General features: G+C 36.7%; 3 protein-coding genes across 4 annotated transcripts; 1 reads left to right on the forward strand and 2 right to left on the reverse strand.

The window, feature by feature from the left end:
- Positions 1-98: 98 nt before the first annotated feature.
- On the reverse strand, positions 99-3169 carry LOC116011148 (glycine-rich RNA-binding protein 2, mitochondrial-like). Its single transcript, XM_031250670.1, has 5 exons — positions 3017-3169; positions 1563-1702; positions 1414-1482; positions 889-995; positions 99-778 (listed from the first exon to the last, which is right to left on the reverse strand). Exons 2-5 carry the CDS (start codon positions 1699-1701, stop codon positions 314-316), a joined length of 780 nt encoding a protein of 259 aa, XP_031106530.1. The 5' UTR covers position 1702; positions 3017-3169; the 3' UTR covers positions 99-313.
- A 5750-nt stretch (positions 3170-8919) lies between these two features.
- Positions 8920-10391, forward strand: LOC116008702 (presenilin-like protein At2g29900). The gene has a single exon (XM_031248703.1). The coding sequence runs from the start codon at positions 9008-9010 to the stop codon at positions 10307-10309; it is 1302 nt and encodes a 433-aa protein (XP_031104563.1). The 5' UTR covers positions 8920-9007; the 3' UTR covers positions 10310-10391.
- A 2350-nt stretch (positions 10392-12741) lies between these two features.
- Positions 12742-15893, reverse strand: LOC116010265 (exocyst complex component EXO70E2-like). 2 transcript variants are annotated; one of them, XM_031249588.1, is made up of 2 exons: positions 15467-15893; positions 12742-14919 (listed from the first exon to the last, which is right to left on the reverse strand). In XM_031249588.1, the coding sequence occupies exon 2, from the start codon at positions 14914-14916 to the stop codon at positions 13000-13002; it is 1917 nt and encodes a 638-aa protein (XP_031105448.1). In that variant the 5' UTR covers positions 14917-14919; positions 15467-15893; the 3' UTR covers positions 12742-12999. The 2 variants fall into 2 exon arrangements, with proteins under 2 accessions (XP_031105448.1, XP_031105447.1); XM_031249587.1 differs by having other exon boundaries at positions 12742-15593; positions 15714-15892.
- Positions 15894-17063: the final 1170 nt, after the last annotated feature.

The following is a 17063-nucleotide window of genomic DNA, read 5'->3' on the forward strand; positions in this document are numbered from 1 at the left end:
ATGGCCCTACCCCCCCCCCCCCCCCCCCCCACAAAAAAAAACAACACATTGCATTCACTAATTAGATTTTAAAAATTAAAAAACAAATTTCAAAAAAAAAAAAAAAAAGATAATCCGTACATCTTTAATTAGGCAAATGTTTATAACAAGAGGGTTTCAAAACCTCAAATACAGTTTACATAGCCAGTCAATGAGAAGAAAAATAAATAAATAAAAAAGTGCAGGTCTGAAGAAAAAGGGGTAGGGAAGAGGGAATCTTCCATTATCTTTGCATCTGCTGCAGCACAAAATATTGTCAAGCAATCAAATCATCCTAGGCTCTTTTGGCATAGTCATCGGGTTGATCATCATCGTCTCTAAAGCTCCCCTGTTCCGGATGGCTATCATCTCCCCCGGCTTCATCTATGTTGCTGCTCTCATTGTTGCTGCCGTACCCAAAACCTGTATTTCCCTCAAACCCACTACTCCCAAAAGTATTGCCAGCACTGGGGAAGTTGTCACCTCCACCAGCTCCGCCAGCAACACCATAGTTCTGGTTGTCACCACCATAACCCATGCTGCCACCGCTACCATAATTATTGGCACCATAGCTACCTTCGCCACCTTGACCACCAAAATTCCCACTGCCACCATACCCACCTTCACCGCCATAGCCGCCGCCACCTCCATATCTGCCACCACCATATCCTCCGCTGCCAAATCCACCAGACCCACCACCATAGCTTCGTGGTGGCCTTTCATTTGCATAGTTTACCCTTATTGAGCGGCCATCAAGCATCTGAAATAAATAGTTGAAGAATATTTATCATACTACATCATGATCAGGTAGTAGATTGGACCATGCCTTGCAAGAGCTTTCTTATGAAATTATAAAGGGAAGGAAATAACCTGGCCATCCAATGCCTGGATTGCCGCACTAGCATCCTCAGCACTGCCAAAGGTAACAAAGCCAAACCCCCTGGATCTGCCTGTCTCACGATCTGTAATAACCCTTGCTGCCAGAAGTTTTATTCTTAATTAATAATTATTTGCACAAGCTTCAAATCTTTTTATTTGAGGGTACTCTTGACAAGAGAACCCTCAATTAAAATGCTTCAAAAAAAAAAAGGGAAACCCACAGCCACTACCTGAGGGGTGTGCACTAGGTAAATCCTAACTTGTGACCCTAGCCGGCAAAGGAACACAAGGAGGTAAACCAGCTTAGATTGACCATAGCTGACCGGCTCAAACAAAGAAGACTGGAATTCGAAGACTGGTTACCCCCCCCCCCCAATTTCAAATGCTTCAGTTTGACGGTTATGGCTTACAAGAGCATTTTTTTCATCTGTCTACTTGAAAAAGTTCCTCTCAACAAGCACTAAATAATACCTCCAATGAAATATCCTTATTAACAGAAAGCACAAAATATGATACCTTCAATGACATCTCCATATTTACGGAAGGTATCTTGAAGACTTGCATCACTTGTACTCCAAGAGATTCCTACAATACCAAATAATGAAACATCGGCAGAAATTTGAACTAATATCATACTTTAGTTCCAGGAAATTAACAGCACATACCTCCTACAAAAAGTTTTGAAGATGACATAAATCGCAGGATTTGGAAAACTGAAGGTGTGGATGCAGAGATCTCATGGCTGATTTGCGGCTTGTTAACCACCTGTCGGAGTACATTCCCAGCTTTACTAAAGAAAGCCATTCTGCAAATCAGGATAAAGACAATTATATCCTCTTAATGGCAGTGATACTCACATTATACAAATTCTATAGGCAGCAAAACAGGTTAAGGAAGAAATTATAAACTTCCCAATCCATGGAAATTAACTAAGGATTATGTTGAGGGGTTAACCTATTTTGCCTAACTATAAAGTTTAACAATTTATATTACAACTTAATTATTTATAAAAATTAAAATAAAAAAACTTAGAATGACTGTAGGAAATATTAAATACCCATACTATATTGAATGAAAAATTAATGTTGAATGTATAAAATTTCATGAAACCCATTTTGACCTGCTGTCCTACCATTTTTTTAACCACTCTATGAGTGGGTAAAAATTCAACATGCCAAAACTGATCCATAGTATAAAAGAGACCCACCAAATAGTAGAAAGATGGACATTTTGAACATGTTAAATGACCCAAGTTGCTTTCTTAACAAATACTGTTGAGTTGAAATATTAATAAAAATCTGTAGCAGTAACCCATTATATGCAGAAATAGGAAAAAATCAAGCAATCTCAAGCAGACGAATATTTTCAAAGCTCTTTGAAGGTCTATACAATAGCAAAGTATGGTAGGTCAAACTTTAAACAAAGCAATGAGAACATTTGAAGCATCCAGCAAAAATCCAAAATCCAGAATAAGGTAAAATAACCTACCACCCTCTCAAAGGTAATGATAACAATTTCCATCTCAAAATAAAGATTCCCTTTTTAAGTCTGAGATTTCAGCAATACAAAACTGCTTTCACATTTTGCCACTGAGCATACAAGTATACAACAGAATATACTAATATTTTCTTCCTTATGTTCTTTTCAGTTCAGTATTCACCCTTTATTGGCCTCAAACTTAAGGATAAAAACAAAAAGTAAGACCAGAAAATATGACTATGTAGTATGTAGCACAAAACAATTATCGTGATAAACAAAACAACCTTAAACAAACAAAAAAAAAAAACAAAACAAAACAAAAATCAAACAAGTTTGTATACAATGATTTTCTTGTTTTTCAAAAATTTCTATCCGGAATCAGATTTATCTAATCATTCGACAACCGAAATTACAGCACAGTATAAATCTCCCAATCGACAAAAGGAAGATGAGAAAACGAAAGGCAGAATCTTCAGTAAGAAAGTGAAAAACAGAAAGCATCTTAGCAGTAAACAAATCGAGGAACGGAACAATTAATCGATCAAATAAATCACATATATGCATCAAGTGAAAACATAATACTAATCTTTAGTACATTCGAGCATTCAAAAGCGATTCGAGAAAGGGTTCTGAGGCATACCTTAGACGATTTCCGTAAAACCCTAGTAGAGAGGTTTTCGATCGAAGGAGGTTTAAGTGGGAGCTGAGACGAGCCAGTGGACATCTTTTATAATGAGAGATCGAGTCGATACAGGCCGTTGGATAATAGATAAAAGGTTGTGATCCATTGATGAGAGCCTCTGACTAATGTCTAGGATATTTTTAGAGGAGGGCAACTATGAGTAAGCAGAAAGAGTTATTATTTCACAACAGTCCTTGAGTTTTGATCTTTGATACAAAACCGTCTCGTGTTGCTTTTTTTTTTTTTTTTTTTNAAGACTTGCATCACTTGTACTCCAAGAGATTCCTACAATACCAAATAATGAAACATCGGCAGAAATTTGAACTAATATCATACTTTAGTTCCAGGAAATTAACAGCACATACCTCCTACAAAAAGTTTTGAAGATGACATAAATCGCAGGATTTGGAAAACTGAAGGTGTGGATGCAGAGATCTCATGGCTGATTTGCGGCTTGTTAACCACCTGTCGGAGTACATTCCCAGCTTTACTAAAGAAAGCCATTCTGCAAATCAGGATAAAGACAATTATATCCTCTTAATGGCAGTGATACTCACATTATACAAATTCTATAGGCAGCAAAACAGGTTAAGGAAGAAATTATAAACTTCCCAATCCATGGAAATTAACTAAGGATTATGTTGAGGGGTTAACCTATTTTGCCTAACTATAAAGTTTAACAATTTATATTACAACTTAATTATTTATAAAAATTAAAATAAAAAAACTTAGAATGACTGTAGGAAATATTAAATACCCATACTATATTGAATGAAAAATTAATGTTGAATGTATAAAATTTCATGAAACCCATTTTGACCTGCTGTCCTACCATTTTTTTAACCACTCTATGAGTGGGTAAAAATTCAACATGCCAAAACTGATCCATAGTATAAAAGAGACCCACCAAATAGTAGAAAGATGGACATTTTGAACATGTTAAATGACCCAAGTTGCTTTCTTAACAAATACTGTTGAGTTGAAATATTAATAAAAATCTGTAGCAGTAACCCATTATATGCAGAAATAGGAAAAAATCAAGCAATCTCAAGCAGACGAATATTTTCAAAGCTCTTTGAAGGTCTATACAATAGCAAAGTATGGTAGGTCAAACTTTAAACAAAGCAATGAGAACATTTGAAGCATCCAGCAAAAATCCAAAATCCAGAATAAGGTAAAATAACCTACCACCCTCTCAAAGGTAATGATAACAATTTCCATCTCAAAATAAAGATTCCCTTTTTAAGTCTGAGATTTCAGCAATACAAAACTGCTTTCACATTTTGCCACTGAGCATACAAGTATACAACAGAATATACTAATATTTTCTTCCTTATGTTCTTTTCAGTTCAGTATTCACCCTTTATTGGCCTCAAACTTAAGGATAAAAACAAAAAGTAAGACCAGAAAATATGACTATGTAGTATGTAGCACAAAACAATTATCGTGATAAACAAAACAACCTTAAACAAACAAAAAAAAAAAACAAAACAAAACAAAAATCAAACAAGTTTGTATACAATGATTTTCTTGTTTTTCAAAAATTTCTATCCGGAATCAGATTTATCTAATCATTCGACAACCGAAATTACAGCACAGTATAAATCTCCCAATCGACAAAAGGAAGATGAGAAAACGAAAGGCAGAATCTTCAGTAAGAAAGTGAAAAACAGAAAGCATCTTAGCAGTAAACAAATCGAGGAACGGAACAATTAATCGATCAAATAAATCACATATATGCATCAAGTGAAAACATAATACTAATCTTTAGTACATTCGAGCATTCAAAAGCGATTCGAGAAAGGGTTCTGAGGCATACCTTAGACGATTTCCGTAAAACCCTAGTAGAGAGGTTTTCGATCGAAGGAGGTTTAAGTGGGAGCTGAGACGAGCCAGTGGACATCTTTTATAATGAGAGATCGAGTCGATACAGGCCGTTGGATAATAGATAAAAGGTTGTGATCCATTGATGAGAGCCTCTGACTAATGTCTAGGATATTTTTAGAGGAGGGCAACTATGAGTAAGCAGAAAGAGTTATTATTTCACAACAGTCCTTGAGTTTTGATCTTTGATACAAAACCGTCTCGTGTTGTTTTTTTTTTTTTTTTTTTTGAAAATAAAGAAACTAATTCATTAATCATAGGCTGAAACGTTTACAATAAAGATCGATGGAATGGTCAAACATTCCTTACAGTCAGACATAGAAACAACTTCCCTAGTATAGAAAACTTGATTCGCAGACTGTTTCACAAATTTGAAGCTGAATTCTTTGAACGAACTCAAAGCTTCTTTAATGATTTAGTCAAACTTACCCAAGACTAACACTGGTTGAATAGTATTGCAGACCACCTGAGTATCTATTTCCATTCTTCTATCCATTGACAATATCTCCATCGCCATTCTTCTATCCATTGGCAATATCTCCATTGGGCTAAACTGCATATCATAGTTCATAGGAGTCTCTTTCTCATTGTCATGTTTGTCACCCAGGATGAGATTTACATACGCTATGACTAGTTTTATCGTTTCACGCATTATGAAAAAAGAACTCGCCAAGTAAACGAGAGGAAAAACACAAAAACTGCAAACAAAATTAACCCAATAAAACAAAGCAAAGGGAAATAACAATGCAAAAATAAGAGAGTAACGACCGGTAGCGGTGGAGATGGAGGAGAAAACAGTGAATGCAGAAAAGACAATGAAGATGGACGCCGCCTCCGAATGGTCTAGGCAATGCCTATGTATGCGATGCCGGTGTTCCTCCTCCCTCGAGAATTATGTCAGGAGTTAGGGGTGGTTATGAATGCATTTTAGTGGGGGCTCATTAGGAGGGTGGTGGGGGTATTCGATTCACAAATTGGGAGAAGTTATGTAACCCAAATAAGATGGTGGGTTTGGGGTTTCGAAAAATGCATGAGTTCAACAAAGCTATGTTGGGAAACAGGCATAGAAATTTATAAAGCAGTTAGGGTTGTAGGTGTCTCAGGTGTTTAAAGCTAAATACTTCCCGCATACTTCGTACCTTGATGTTGTTGGAAAAATATGTACACAACGTCAACAGAGGCTGGCAACCTTTAGGAAATAAGAACAAATAAGGGGGCAAGAAAGTTTGTGTCGAGTTATAAAACACTGCCTTAAAGACGTTTAATTTCTGGTGACGGTCTGAAACGCTCTCGACTGACTACACATATTAAAGTATATGTATATGCTCAGAAAAGAATGATAGAAGAATGAAAGAAGAAGCTTTCAGCTTTGTGTGTTTCCTTCTCGAACAAGAAGCATGCATATACATAGTATGAGGCTAAACCACCTCCTCAAATGTGACCACACAATGCGCTGCAAACGTGGGAGTAGTTGCGGACATGAGGAGGAATTATTAAGAGCCAATTTAGAAAATTAAGGGAAGCATTACCTTTTGAATGTTTTTACCAACAATCTCCCACACATTCAAAGGTAAAGTTGGAATAAAGAGTGTCCGAGCCACAAAAGGTTGACCTTGATGTTAGTGAACGAGATCTTAAACTAACACGCAGTGACACGAAGTAATTTTCCTTCCAAGAGTGATAAGATCATGAACTCTTGGTTAAATAAATTTTGGATTCTAGTGCACACATCAACTTTCACAAATTCCCGTCATGTCTACCTCATTGTAGACTTTTCAAACCCGTCAAGTCTATCTCAGCATAGGCTTTAACTATGTCAATTCTATCTCAACATAGACCACACATTCTAGGCTACAAAGTGAATCACGACTATTTTACATGTCAGATGTAAGTCTTTCCATAATTTCGTTTTGACCACCTTAGTGGTATCCATCATGAATTCCTTACCGCATATGTTTTAACCCATCTCCCTTGATGCTTCAATGATGGTTTTAACCCCTCTCCCTTGATGCTTCAATGATGGTTTTAACCCATCTCCCTTAATGCTTCAATGATGGTTTTTCATTGCATCTCCCTGTTATAGTAGGTCATTAATCGATTTTTGGGTTTCATTGCATTAAAATAAATTGTTTATGGGTGTAATTGCACATTTAAAAAGTTTAGGGAGCTAATTGACTTTTCAGTTAAAGTTTGATAACCTATTTCACCCTTCTCCCTAACGGTAATGGTACTTTTGTCCAAAAAATTGTATAGTACAACTCTAAAAGCATAATGTACAAAATTGTTAGCACTAAAAATGTGGATATAAATTAGGGATATAACTTTGATTGATACTTATTATATTTTTAGATTATTTTTCCCTATAAGATTGATTATATAATAAAACTTTGCATTTAAATTCTTTAAATAAAGAGAATATTTGCCTCATACATAGTAAATTAGTTTGCAATAAAATGTACCTTTTAATTATAAAGCAATATAAATTTGGAATAGAAAATTAAAAGTTGCGCTATAGCAAATAATGTTTGGTTTAAGTAAAACAATATATTATTTAAAAATTTGTAGTATGACATTCATTTTTTTTTTCTATGCGCGATGCGCATAAACATATGCCCAATATTTATATTTTAAAAAATAACTAACAAATTCTTTATAATTAAAATCTAACTTAAAAAAATATTTATTATATTAATCCAATATATAATGTCTACAAATATTATTATCATTAAAGAATATAAGAAAAGATATGGTGGATGCATGTGAATGGCAAAGTTAATGGAAAAGATAACGAAAATTATAATGGTAAGGATATTTTTATCCAAAAAATTATATAGTACAACTCTAAAAACACTATGTACAAAATGGTTATCACTAAAAACATGGACATAATTTAGAGATATAATTTTGATTGAGACTTATTATGGTTTTATATATATATATATATATATGGACTGGATTAGGTGTAAAGATTACTTCCCATGCGGAAGCACGGTTAACGCAAAAGGGCGCACCTTAAATGTACAATTGACGCACCTTAAGTGTAGAATAGACGCATCTTAAGCGCACAAACAAAGCACCTTAAACACATAAACAAAGCACTTTAAGAACACAAACTACACACCTAAAACTTTAAAATGGCGCATCTTAAATATTACTAATTGACGTGCCTTAAGTACAGAAATCACACACCTTAAAACGAAAAACCATTCACCTTAAGAAGAAAAATCACACACCTAAAGTTTTAGGCCGACGCACTTGAAGTTTCAACAACTGGTGCACCTTAAGCGCACACCACGCACTTAAAAAAATGAAAACAACGCACATTAAGAAGTAAAACAACGCATCTAAAGCTTTAGATCAACGCATCTTAAGTTTCAACAAAAACGCATCGTAAGTTCTCACTGAAGAACTGATGTACCTTAAGCATAAAAACCACACACCTTAAGAAGGAAACCACGTCCCTTAAATTTGACCTAGATGCAAAAAAGACCAAATTGTCATCGCGTTTTTTTTTTTTAAATTTGTGTTCAACATGGGCCGTTGATTTTGATTAGATCAATGGCTGAGATTAAATCTCATCTCCGCACTTGAAGCCTATCTCCCCACTTGAATCCTATCCTGTTTCCGTAGGTTAAGAAAGTAGTTATGAACAGATACTGCATTGTAACAGAGTCAATAGTATTAAAAAAGAAAATATAATTTAAATTTGAAACGGATGGATGATGGAGTGAGTTCGAGCCTCAGTAGAGATAACTGTTGACTCATTGTGCTTCGGTTGAGAGAATAGCTATGAACATATACTATATTGTAACAGAGTCAGTAGTACTCAAAAAATAATAATAATAATAATAATTTGAAACGTATCAGCTTCATCCGGACCTTCCTGTCCCGGGTCGGGCTTTCAAATAATCATATTCGACCAAAATTTGAAGAAATGTTTTCTTTTTGGCACATTATAATTTATTACCAGAAGAAGGTCAAAATTCCCAACTCAATTCTCAGACACCTAACAACAACCAAGGAACCCAAAGCTATTCCTCCGATCTAACTGGGTTCCAAATCCCAATGGCTCAAAATCAAAATGCAAGAGCAAGACCCACAACCATTCTCGATTCCCTTGGCGAAGAAATCATTAGAATCATCACCCCAGTTTCAATCTGCATGTTTTTGGTGGTCATCCTTGTATCTGTACTCAACACTGACGCAGATTCCTCCGCCTCATCCTTCACCACCATAGCATCCGCCGCTTATTCCGAGAGCGGCTCGGACTCAGCGTGGGACAAGCTCAAAGGTGCCCTTTTGAATGCCCTCATATTCGTTGCTGTAGTTACTGTTGTTACCTTCATTCTCGTACTCCTGTTCTATTTCCGATGCACCGGTTTCCTGAAATACTACATGGGTTTCTCTTCATTTCTCGTCTTGGGGTTTATGGGCGGTGAAATTGCACTTTTCTTGATCCAAGACTTCAGCTTTCCTGTTGATTGTGTTAGTTTTGGTTTGGTATTGTATAATTTCACTGTTGTTGGTGTTCTTGCTGTGTTTATGTCAAAGATGGCGATTTTTGTAACACAAGGGTACTTGGTTGTCATTGGAGTGTTGGTTGCTTATTGGTTTACAATGTTGCCCGAATGGACGACTTGGGTGCTTCTCGTTGCAATGGCATTGTATGATCTTGCTGCAGTTTTGTTGCCTGGGGGGCCATTGAGGCTATTGGTTGAGCTTGCAATTTCAAGAGATGAAGATATCCCTGCTCTGGTTTATGAGGCTAGGCCGGTTATCAATCACGATTCAGTTCCCAGGGGAACTGTGATACAAAGGAGAGTGTGGAGAGAAAGATCCGGGAATGGTTCCGATTCAATTGAGAATTTAGACGCTAGGCCTGAATTAAATCCAAATTCCAGCTCTAGTTTGGATTCGTCTGCTAGAAATGATCAAAATGAGACGAATTTGGTTAGTGCTGAAGAGGGTCGCAGTACAAGGGAAGAGGATTCCGAGCTCTCTGCTCCACTAATTCAGCATAGTAGTATAACTGCCCGCTTGAATTCACCGGAGGGGCCAAGAGATAATTTTGCACTTGAAGGAGTTGGCTTAGGATCCTCTGGTGCGATTAAACTGGGGCTTGGTGACTTTATTTTCTACAGTGTATTAGTCGGCAGAGCTGCCATGTATGATTTCATGACAGTATATGCTTGTTACCTCGCGATTGTAGCTGGTCTTGGCGTTACTCTCATGCTTCTTGCTTTATATCAGAAAGCTTTGCCAGCTCTACCCGTGTCAATTATGCTAGGTGTGTTGTTTTATTTTTTAACTCGATTTTTACTTGAAGCTTTTGTTGTGCAATGTTCTATGAACTTATTGATGTTTTAGAAATATATTGGCTATTGCAATGTTTAATGGATCTATCAATGTTTCAGAAATATATTGATTACTTGGTGGTAAAATTTGTTGACTATGGTTTATTTCTGCTATTCATTTCCCTTGTAAACACTAGCAACTTGTTTCCCAACTTAAGACATTCTGCTGCTAGATACTAGCTAGCCTTGTTTATGATTATTGCAGCTTTTAGCAAAATTTTCTGATAATTTTAGCTAGCAGATGGTTACAAGTTGAAGGATTAGTTGTTGGTAAACTGACTAATTGTCTAATTAGTAATTACAACACCCTAATGAACATTATCATGAAAGGCTTTCAAAATTAATGAAAACTACAGGAATAGTTTCATCAGGAGATAATGCACCAGACAAAAGCCAGTCCTCAACTTTGCAAATTCATGCATATACAAGATTGTAATTCCGTGGGAAATGAATAAGGTGAGAATAAAGTAGGAATTCAAATTCCATTGTTTGGTTGACAGGAATAGAATTACTAGGAATAAGTGATATAAAGACTAAAATGCCCTTGGGTAATAATAATAAGAGCAATGCTACAAACCCCTTCTTTATTTCCCTTACAAATTTTCCTGGCTGATGTGTCATTATGTGATTGGTAGTTAAATTTATTTATTAGTTAGTGGTGTTAGCCAATTCATTGGCACTCAATGAATGAAAGTCACCTTATGAGGGGAAAGTTTGGAGATAAAAATCAGGAGGGGAAAGGAGCATTTTCTTAATAATAAATGCTTGTGTATGGTTAGCAAAACAAGGACAAACAATGGAAAGAGTGATGGAATTGTCATGGAATTTCTATTTCTAGGGGGGGAGGGGTAGGAATTTCTATTCCATGAAAAGAGGGAATTGCAATTCCGTGGAATTGTAATTCCCTCCAAGCAAACAATGGAATTTTACAAGCTCAAGGAATTGTATTGGAAAGGAATTACAATTCCATTGTACCAAACATGCACTCAAACTATCAAATCAGGTAAAAGATAAATACATCAAGACAAGAAAAATCTTGAGATACAGAGAGAACTAGAACACATTATTGCCAAAGAAATTGCAAGATGTCCTCTGTGGTAAAAAGTCATTGTAATCCCATTCTTGAAACAGTGGATGCTAGTAAACATTTCTCTCTCGGTTTATATGATACGGTGATTATAAGAAGCTGTGTTCCTAGGGGAAGAATCATCCTACTTTTTAGTACAGTGGATATTCTTGTTGTCAAAATGTTGCACAGGTTGAGGTTGTAGGATTCAGTATCCATCTGATATTCTGATAGAAATGGATCATCATCATCATCATCATTTTCTTTTGTATTCTCTCTAGTGATGCCACTTGCTTACGTAATTGCTGATGCACACAGAAAAACTTAAATGATTCATACAGTGACTGTGAAGTAGAATTAGTCAAAGGGAGCAACAAGAAGAGAAGTGTGCTTTGTGTCAAAAACAATCACACGATGAGTAGGTTTTGTTCAAGGGCAGACTCTTTTAAGTAGATACAGAAATAGAGGTCTTGTTAGGGTTTTTGACTTCTCATCTAAATGTTTTAGCTGCATTCAATGTCATAACCATCTTACTGTAAACCCATTAAATACTTGAAACAGACATGTTTACCAGGAAGTGCATAAGCTTGTGCCAGTTATACTGCCATGACTGACTGCTACATTATTGCATGACTATTCATTGAATGATTTTAGGTATTTTCTTTTATTTGTGGTGGTGGGGGATCCTGCCTTCATACTTGTGACAAAAGGTGGAATCGCCTACTCCAGGTGCCCCCACACCCGACCCGACAAGATTGTGGAGGGGTAAATCATGGTGACTAACTAATCAACATGATAGACTTTTGCTCACTGAGCACAAGGAGCCCCATCATTTTGAGAGGTTGCTCCCACACTGTTGCTGGTGAGACTCGTTCATTGGTCACTTGTAACAAATTTCACCTTTGTGACCAGTTGTTGAGCTACCCATGCGGGCACTTCTTAGTATTTCTGATGGGATCCAGTGCATTAATGTTGGTATTATCCCCCTCATTCTTGTATTCACACTTTGAATGGTTAAATATGTGCTTTGCTTGAGCATATATGACTTCAACCCAAGTCAACTGACTTGATCCCACCCAATCTAAAGTCCAACATTATTTAATGCTAACTCCATTATCACTCCATGCACTGACCTTTCTCTCTTAACACTTACCCAAGTTAGCTTTTGTCTACACCTCTTTTGCAGTTTTGCCTAGCTCTTAAGGCATCATCCCCAATGTGCATATTTCACAATGGTGGAACAAAGCTTCTATATGTAATTTTTGGTGTTGGTGTTATATTGAGCCTTCTGGTGTGTGCTTCCATGATGAGGAAATGTTAGGAGTTGATAAAGTAAGTTCTGATTCGGAGCAAATGAACCTCTAAAGATTCACTTGAGATCACAAAACTGAACAATGTTATTTCCTGAGGATCAAACCAGTTGAACAGATTCACATATACATGGTTCCACAGAGAAAAAAACAGGGGGAAACCAACTCACACACTTCAAGAAATTCATGCTGACATTATAAATTCCAGATTACATTTCTGTTGATAAGTTACACTAACAAGTAACCATACAAATGAGTGGAAACCTGGGAAGAGATTGAAATGCAGTAGTGGAAAGAAATTTACAGCTAACAGAATACATGCAAGTTTCACCTTCTCCAATGGTGGCTTAAAGACTTTGGCAGACCTTCAAAAAGATCCAGGATGCAATTCTCCAAGTCATCTGGGGTGTACTTGATGTACCTGTCCCCAACAGAATCTTTCACAGAACCAAAAAACACCCGGAAAGCTGGGACAACGTTCTTTGAAGTCGAAATTCTTACATCATCACGAAGCTGAAGATCAGGGATAAGCCAGCCTGTCTGGCTCTTATACACTTCCTCGAATGCAGCATTAAAACTCCTACACCTCTCCCTCAGAAGTGTTTTATCTGTACTTCCATCATTCCTAATCAAAGAAAGAATAGGACTCCACGTGATTCTCTCATAGGTCATTGCATGCTGCCGGAATTGCCCCATTTTCTGTCGGATCCAGCTGTCACCAAAACATGCCCTGATTTTGGAGTTCTTTATCTTCTGAACCATGTAATGGAGATTATTCATCATGTAGATATGCTTTAAGGAGGGGTTTCTGTACAAATTAGACCTGGCAAGCAGATTGGCTTCCAGAATTGATGTAATGGACTGTAAGTGATGAGCCACTGGGCAGGTGAGCACAGATGAAACTTTCTGCAAATCCTCTTCATCAATAACTTGGTTTAGATGGTCAATAGTGTTTTCCTCAATAAGAAAGTTGAGGGTATGACAATACTCTGCAAGAAGCATCAAATAATTCATAACGTACTTGGTGAGCGGTTGGACACCACCCTTGATAAGAGGAGTTGTTGAAGTTTCTGAAGCAATTTTGTTGCCAAACTCCAGAAAGATTACCTTAGCAGAGTCTCCTAGTCTCTTCTCAAGTTCATGGAACTCTGCCCGAATGAAAGAGCCTTCTTCCCCTTCTCCAAACATAGCATCCATATCACGACGAAGATTTGCTATGACTTCATACATATCGAGTAAGCAAAACAGCCGCTCTGGTAGAAGGGGGCCAACAGCCACAGCTTGACCAAAATTCAAAAGGCATAACATGGAAGCTTTAGATGCTTCGTAAAAGGATGTTGAACTTACAGATCCTAATTCTCCAAGAATTTCATCAAAGAGTCTCTTCACAATGGGGAGATAGAACCCAATGATGTTCTTCATTGCCCATAGCCATTTCTTGATTCTGCGGTTTAAGCAGTTCCACTCCATATTCAGCACATCCTCAATGCTAAGATATTCCATATGAAGAATGCTAAAGTATTCACTCAATGCATTTTCCCAGAAGGTTACAAAAATCTGGCAAAACTCCTGATAGTAATGTGAAGCAAACATCACATTTGCAATGCATTTAATATGAGGAATCACATCAGGGTGGATTAGATCTACCCGATATTCCTCAGGTTCAGTGCCACTGCTCTCTCTCCTTGATGCCTCCTCTGCTGATTCATTCTCACTTGAAACTATTGATTCCTCATCCACAACATTCTCTTCACACGAACGGAATGACAAATATTCATGCTCAAAACAGTGCTTATTCTGAGCAAGAATGTTGGCCACTTCTTCCTGTAACCTTTCCATAGCCATCTGCAATATGCTGTGAGCTTGGTTAAGTACTAGCCCTTTCTGTTTCCCTCTTCTGCTTGATACCAAACTTTCTGTCAATGTTCGAACTTCATCTACAGCTTCCAAATATTCTAAACCATGTTGAGGACCAGAATCCCATATTCTATAGTGATTTGACTGCAAACTCACAATCTTTCTCTGAGCAGATTTGAGCCTTTCCTCAACCTCCCTGAGGCTCTCTGCTTCATCATCATTAAGTTTGGTCATTTTGGACAAATGAATGTCAAGATCAGCAAGAAGCCTTCTCATGTCACTGTTCACATTCTTACTGGCACTTAAAGCTTTCAGAAGGTGATGAGCGGCAGCAATCATGTGCTGTTCCCCGTCAAGGGTTGTGGTTACTGCTTCCTTATCTTCCATTGCCTTTACCAAAACCAAAACGAAAAAAGGTAATGGCAAAAGGACTGAATCGATGGCCTAGACTTTGCAATAGACTACTAAATTGCACCAACTGGTGGTATTCAAACTCAATAATCAACTCGTCAACCAATTTAATTGCACAATCTCAACCAGTACTGCTAACAATCAGACCTGGTGTTTACATACAAGATCATCTGGGGTTGACAAGAAAAACTGAGATGGAAGGACAAATTCCTTCAAAGATGATGGCAGTCTGTTTCAATGGTGAAGGGGGGCTGAATTTATGGTTAGAAATCCTGAATTTCAGAACCCCTTTCAAGATCCAAGAACAAAGGTTAATCATCAGAAGATATAGAGGACCTATATGTACCCCCTGCCTCCCCTCCCACCCTCTATTAGGAGCAAAAACCCTCACCCACCCCTCCTGGCAACAAGCTGAACAATGAATAAAAATTGGGGTACAAACTAAGCAGAAAGATAGTGATAGTTTAAGTGAAAGTGGGCACAGAAAGAAGTAAGAGAAAGGTAGCAAAACAGACCCTAAACCAACCTCATGTGATTGATTTCTCTTTCTCTCTCTCTCTAAAGTGTTCAGGAGTAGACCATTGATGAAGCTTCTTAGAAATTCTAGCAAAATTGAGCAGTAGTACTAGTAGTACACTCAAAACCTATGAACCCTAGTACACAAGGCAAAGCAATCGTCAATCACAAATAGGCAGAGGCAGGAATCAAACTCAACTCAAGAATTCAAGAAAACCCTAACTCTGAGGACTCAAAATTGAAGGAAACATAAAAACCTGAGGAACAGATTGAGTCTCCTCAACTCTCAGGCAGTGCAAGCTGGAAAGCTCAAAATCCGTTCTTGAAGCTTTTACAGAGAACTATGCTTGACTGTGAGAATAAAGAAATGAAAACAAACTTGCTAACCCTGGCCAAATACCCATAAAAGCATTATAAAAATCTCAACTTTTAGAGAGGATTTGTCATAATTTCTACGCGGTTTACTTGGAAAATAAAGAAATCAAGGAAAAGTCCAACAAAATAAAGAACAGAACCAAGTTGAGATATTCTACTATTTGCTTTTTTTTTTTTTTTTTTTTTTTTGTTATTTTGTCTGAGCACATATGTCATCTTATGTTTATTTTAATATTTCAATTTTTAATTCTTTAAATTAAAAAAATACAAATAAACATATATTTTCTATTTTCTTCTTATTTTTAAAATTTTCTAAAACATAATTTTTCAATTAATAAGCGCATCCAAATTTTGTTCTCTAAAGCGAGAGCATCCCCAAGAGTAATAGTTTTTTCACAAACTTTAAGAAGCCATGTAGGATACAAGAAGGGAGGGAAAACACAAAAATAAGAATTTTTTTTTAAAAAAAATTGAAGCGTTTTACATGCGGCGTGCCCAGTGAGTGCGCATAGTACACAGGCGTGACAGGTGCAGCCAACGCACACTTGGCCATATGTTCTTACTATTCGACAGCTCATTGATAAATATTAGAATTGTAGGATTAGTCAGATCTATTAGGAGGCCAATTCTTGTGTCGACTACCTAATGGCATCTTGAACTTATGAGCAAATATGTATTCATGTCTTAGATAATCTTTCAAAAGGTGTTCGATCTTACCTAACGATTGGGTGGTAATTTTAAATTTTTTTTCTAGCTTTTAATTTTCTTAGTATATAAAAGAAAACTCACATAGTTACACATCACTTGTTATATAAATCAAGAGACTGATAATTTATTTTTATTTTTTTAAAGGAGGGGGAGGGGGGGGGGGGGATCTTTACACATTAGATAACTATATTTAAATTATAAACTTAAGTCAAATAGTGTAAATGTAAAAGAAACTTCCTTAGGGCAGCTTTGAATTGTTGGGTTTGATTAAATTGGTGTCATATTTGAATAACTCTTAGCTATTACTCTAACAATTTTTATATAGAGAGAGTGGAGAGAATCTAGTAGACAAAAATAAGAGATTTTCTTTCTTAGGGAGGAAAGTCCAAAAATAATAGTTATTACTTATTATAAATTAAACTATGTAATTCCTTTGCGGGGCGTTTGGTTGCAGGGAGGGAATTAGGTGGGAAAAGAATTGTAATTCCATGGGAAAAGAATAATGCGGGAATAAAGTGGGAGTT

Source organism: Ipomoea triloba, chromosome 2, assembly GCF_003576645.1.
Source record: "Ipomoea triloba cultivar NCNSP0323 chromosome 2, ASM357664v1".
Classification (NCBI taxonomy): Eukaryota; Viridiplantae; Streptophyta; class Magnoliopsida; order Solanales; family Convolvulaceae; genus Ipomoea; species Ipomoea triloba.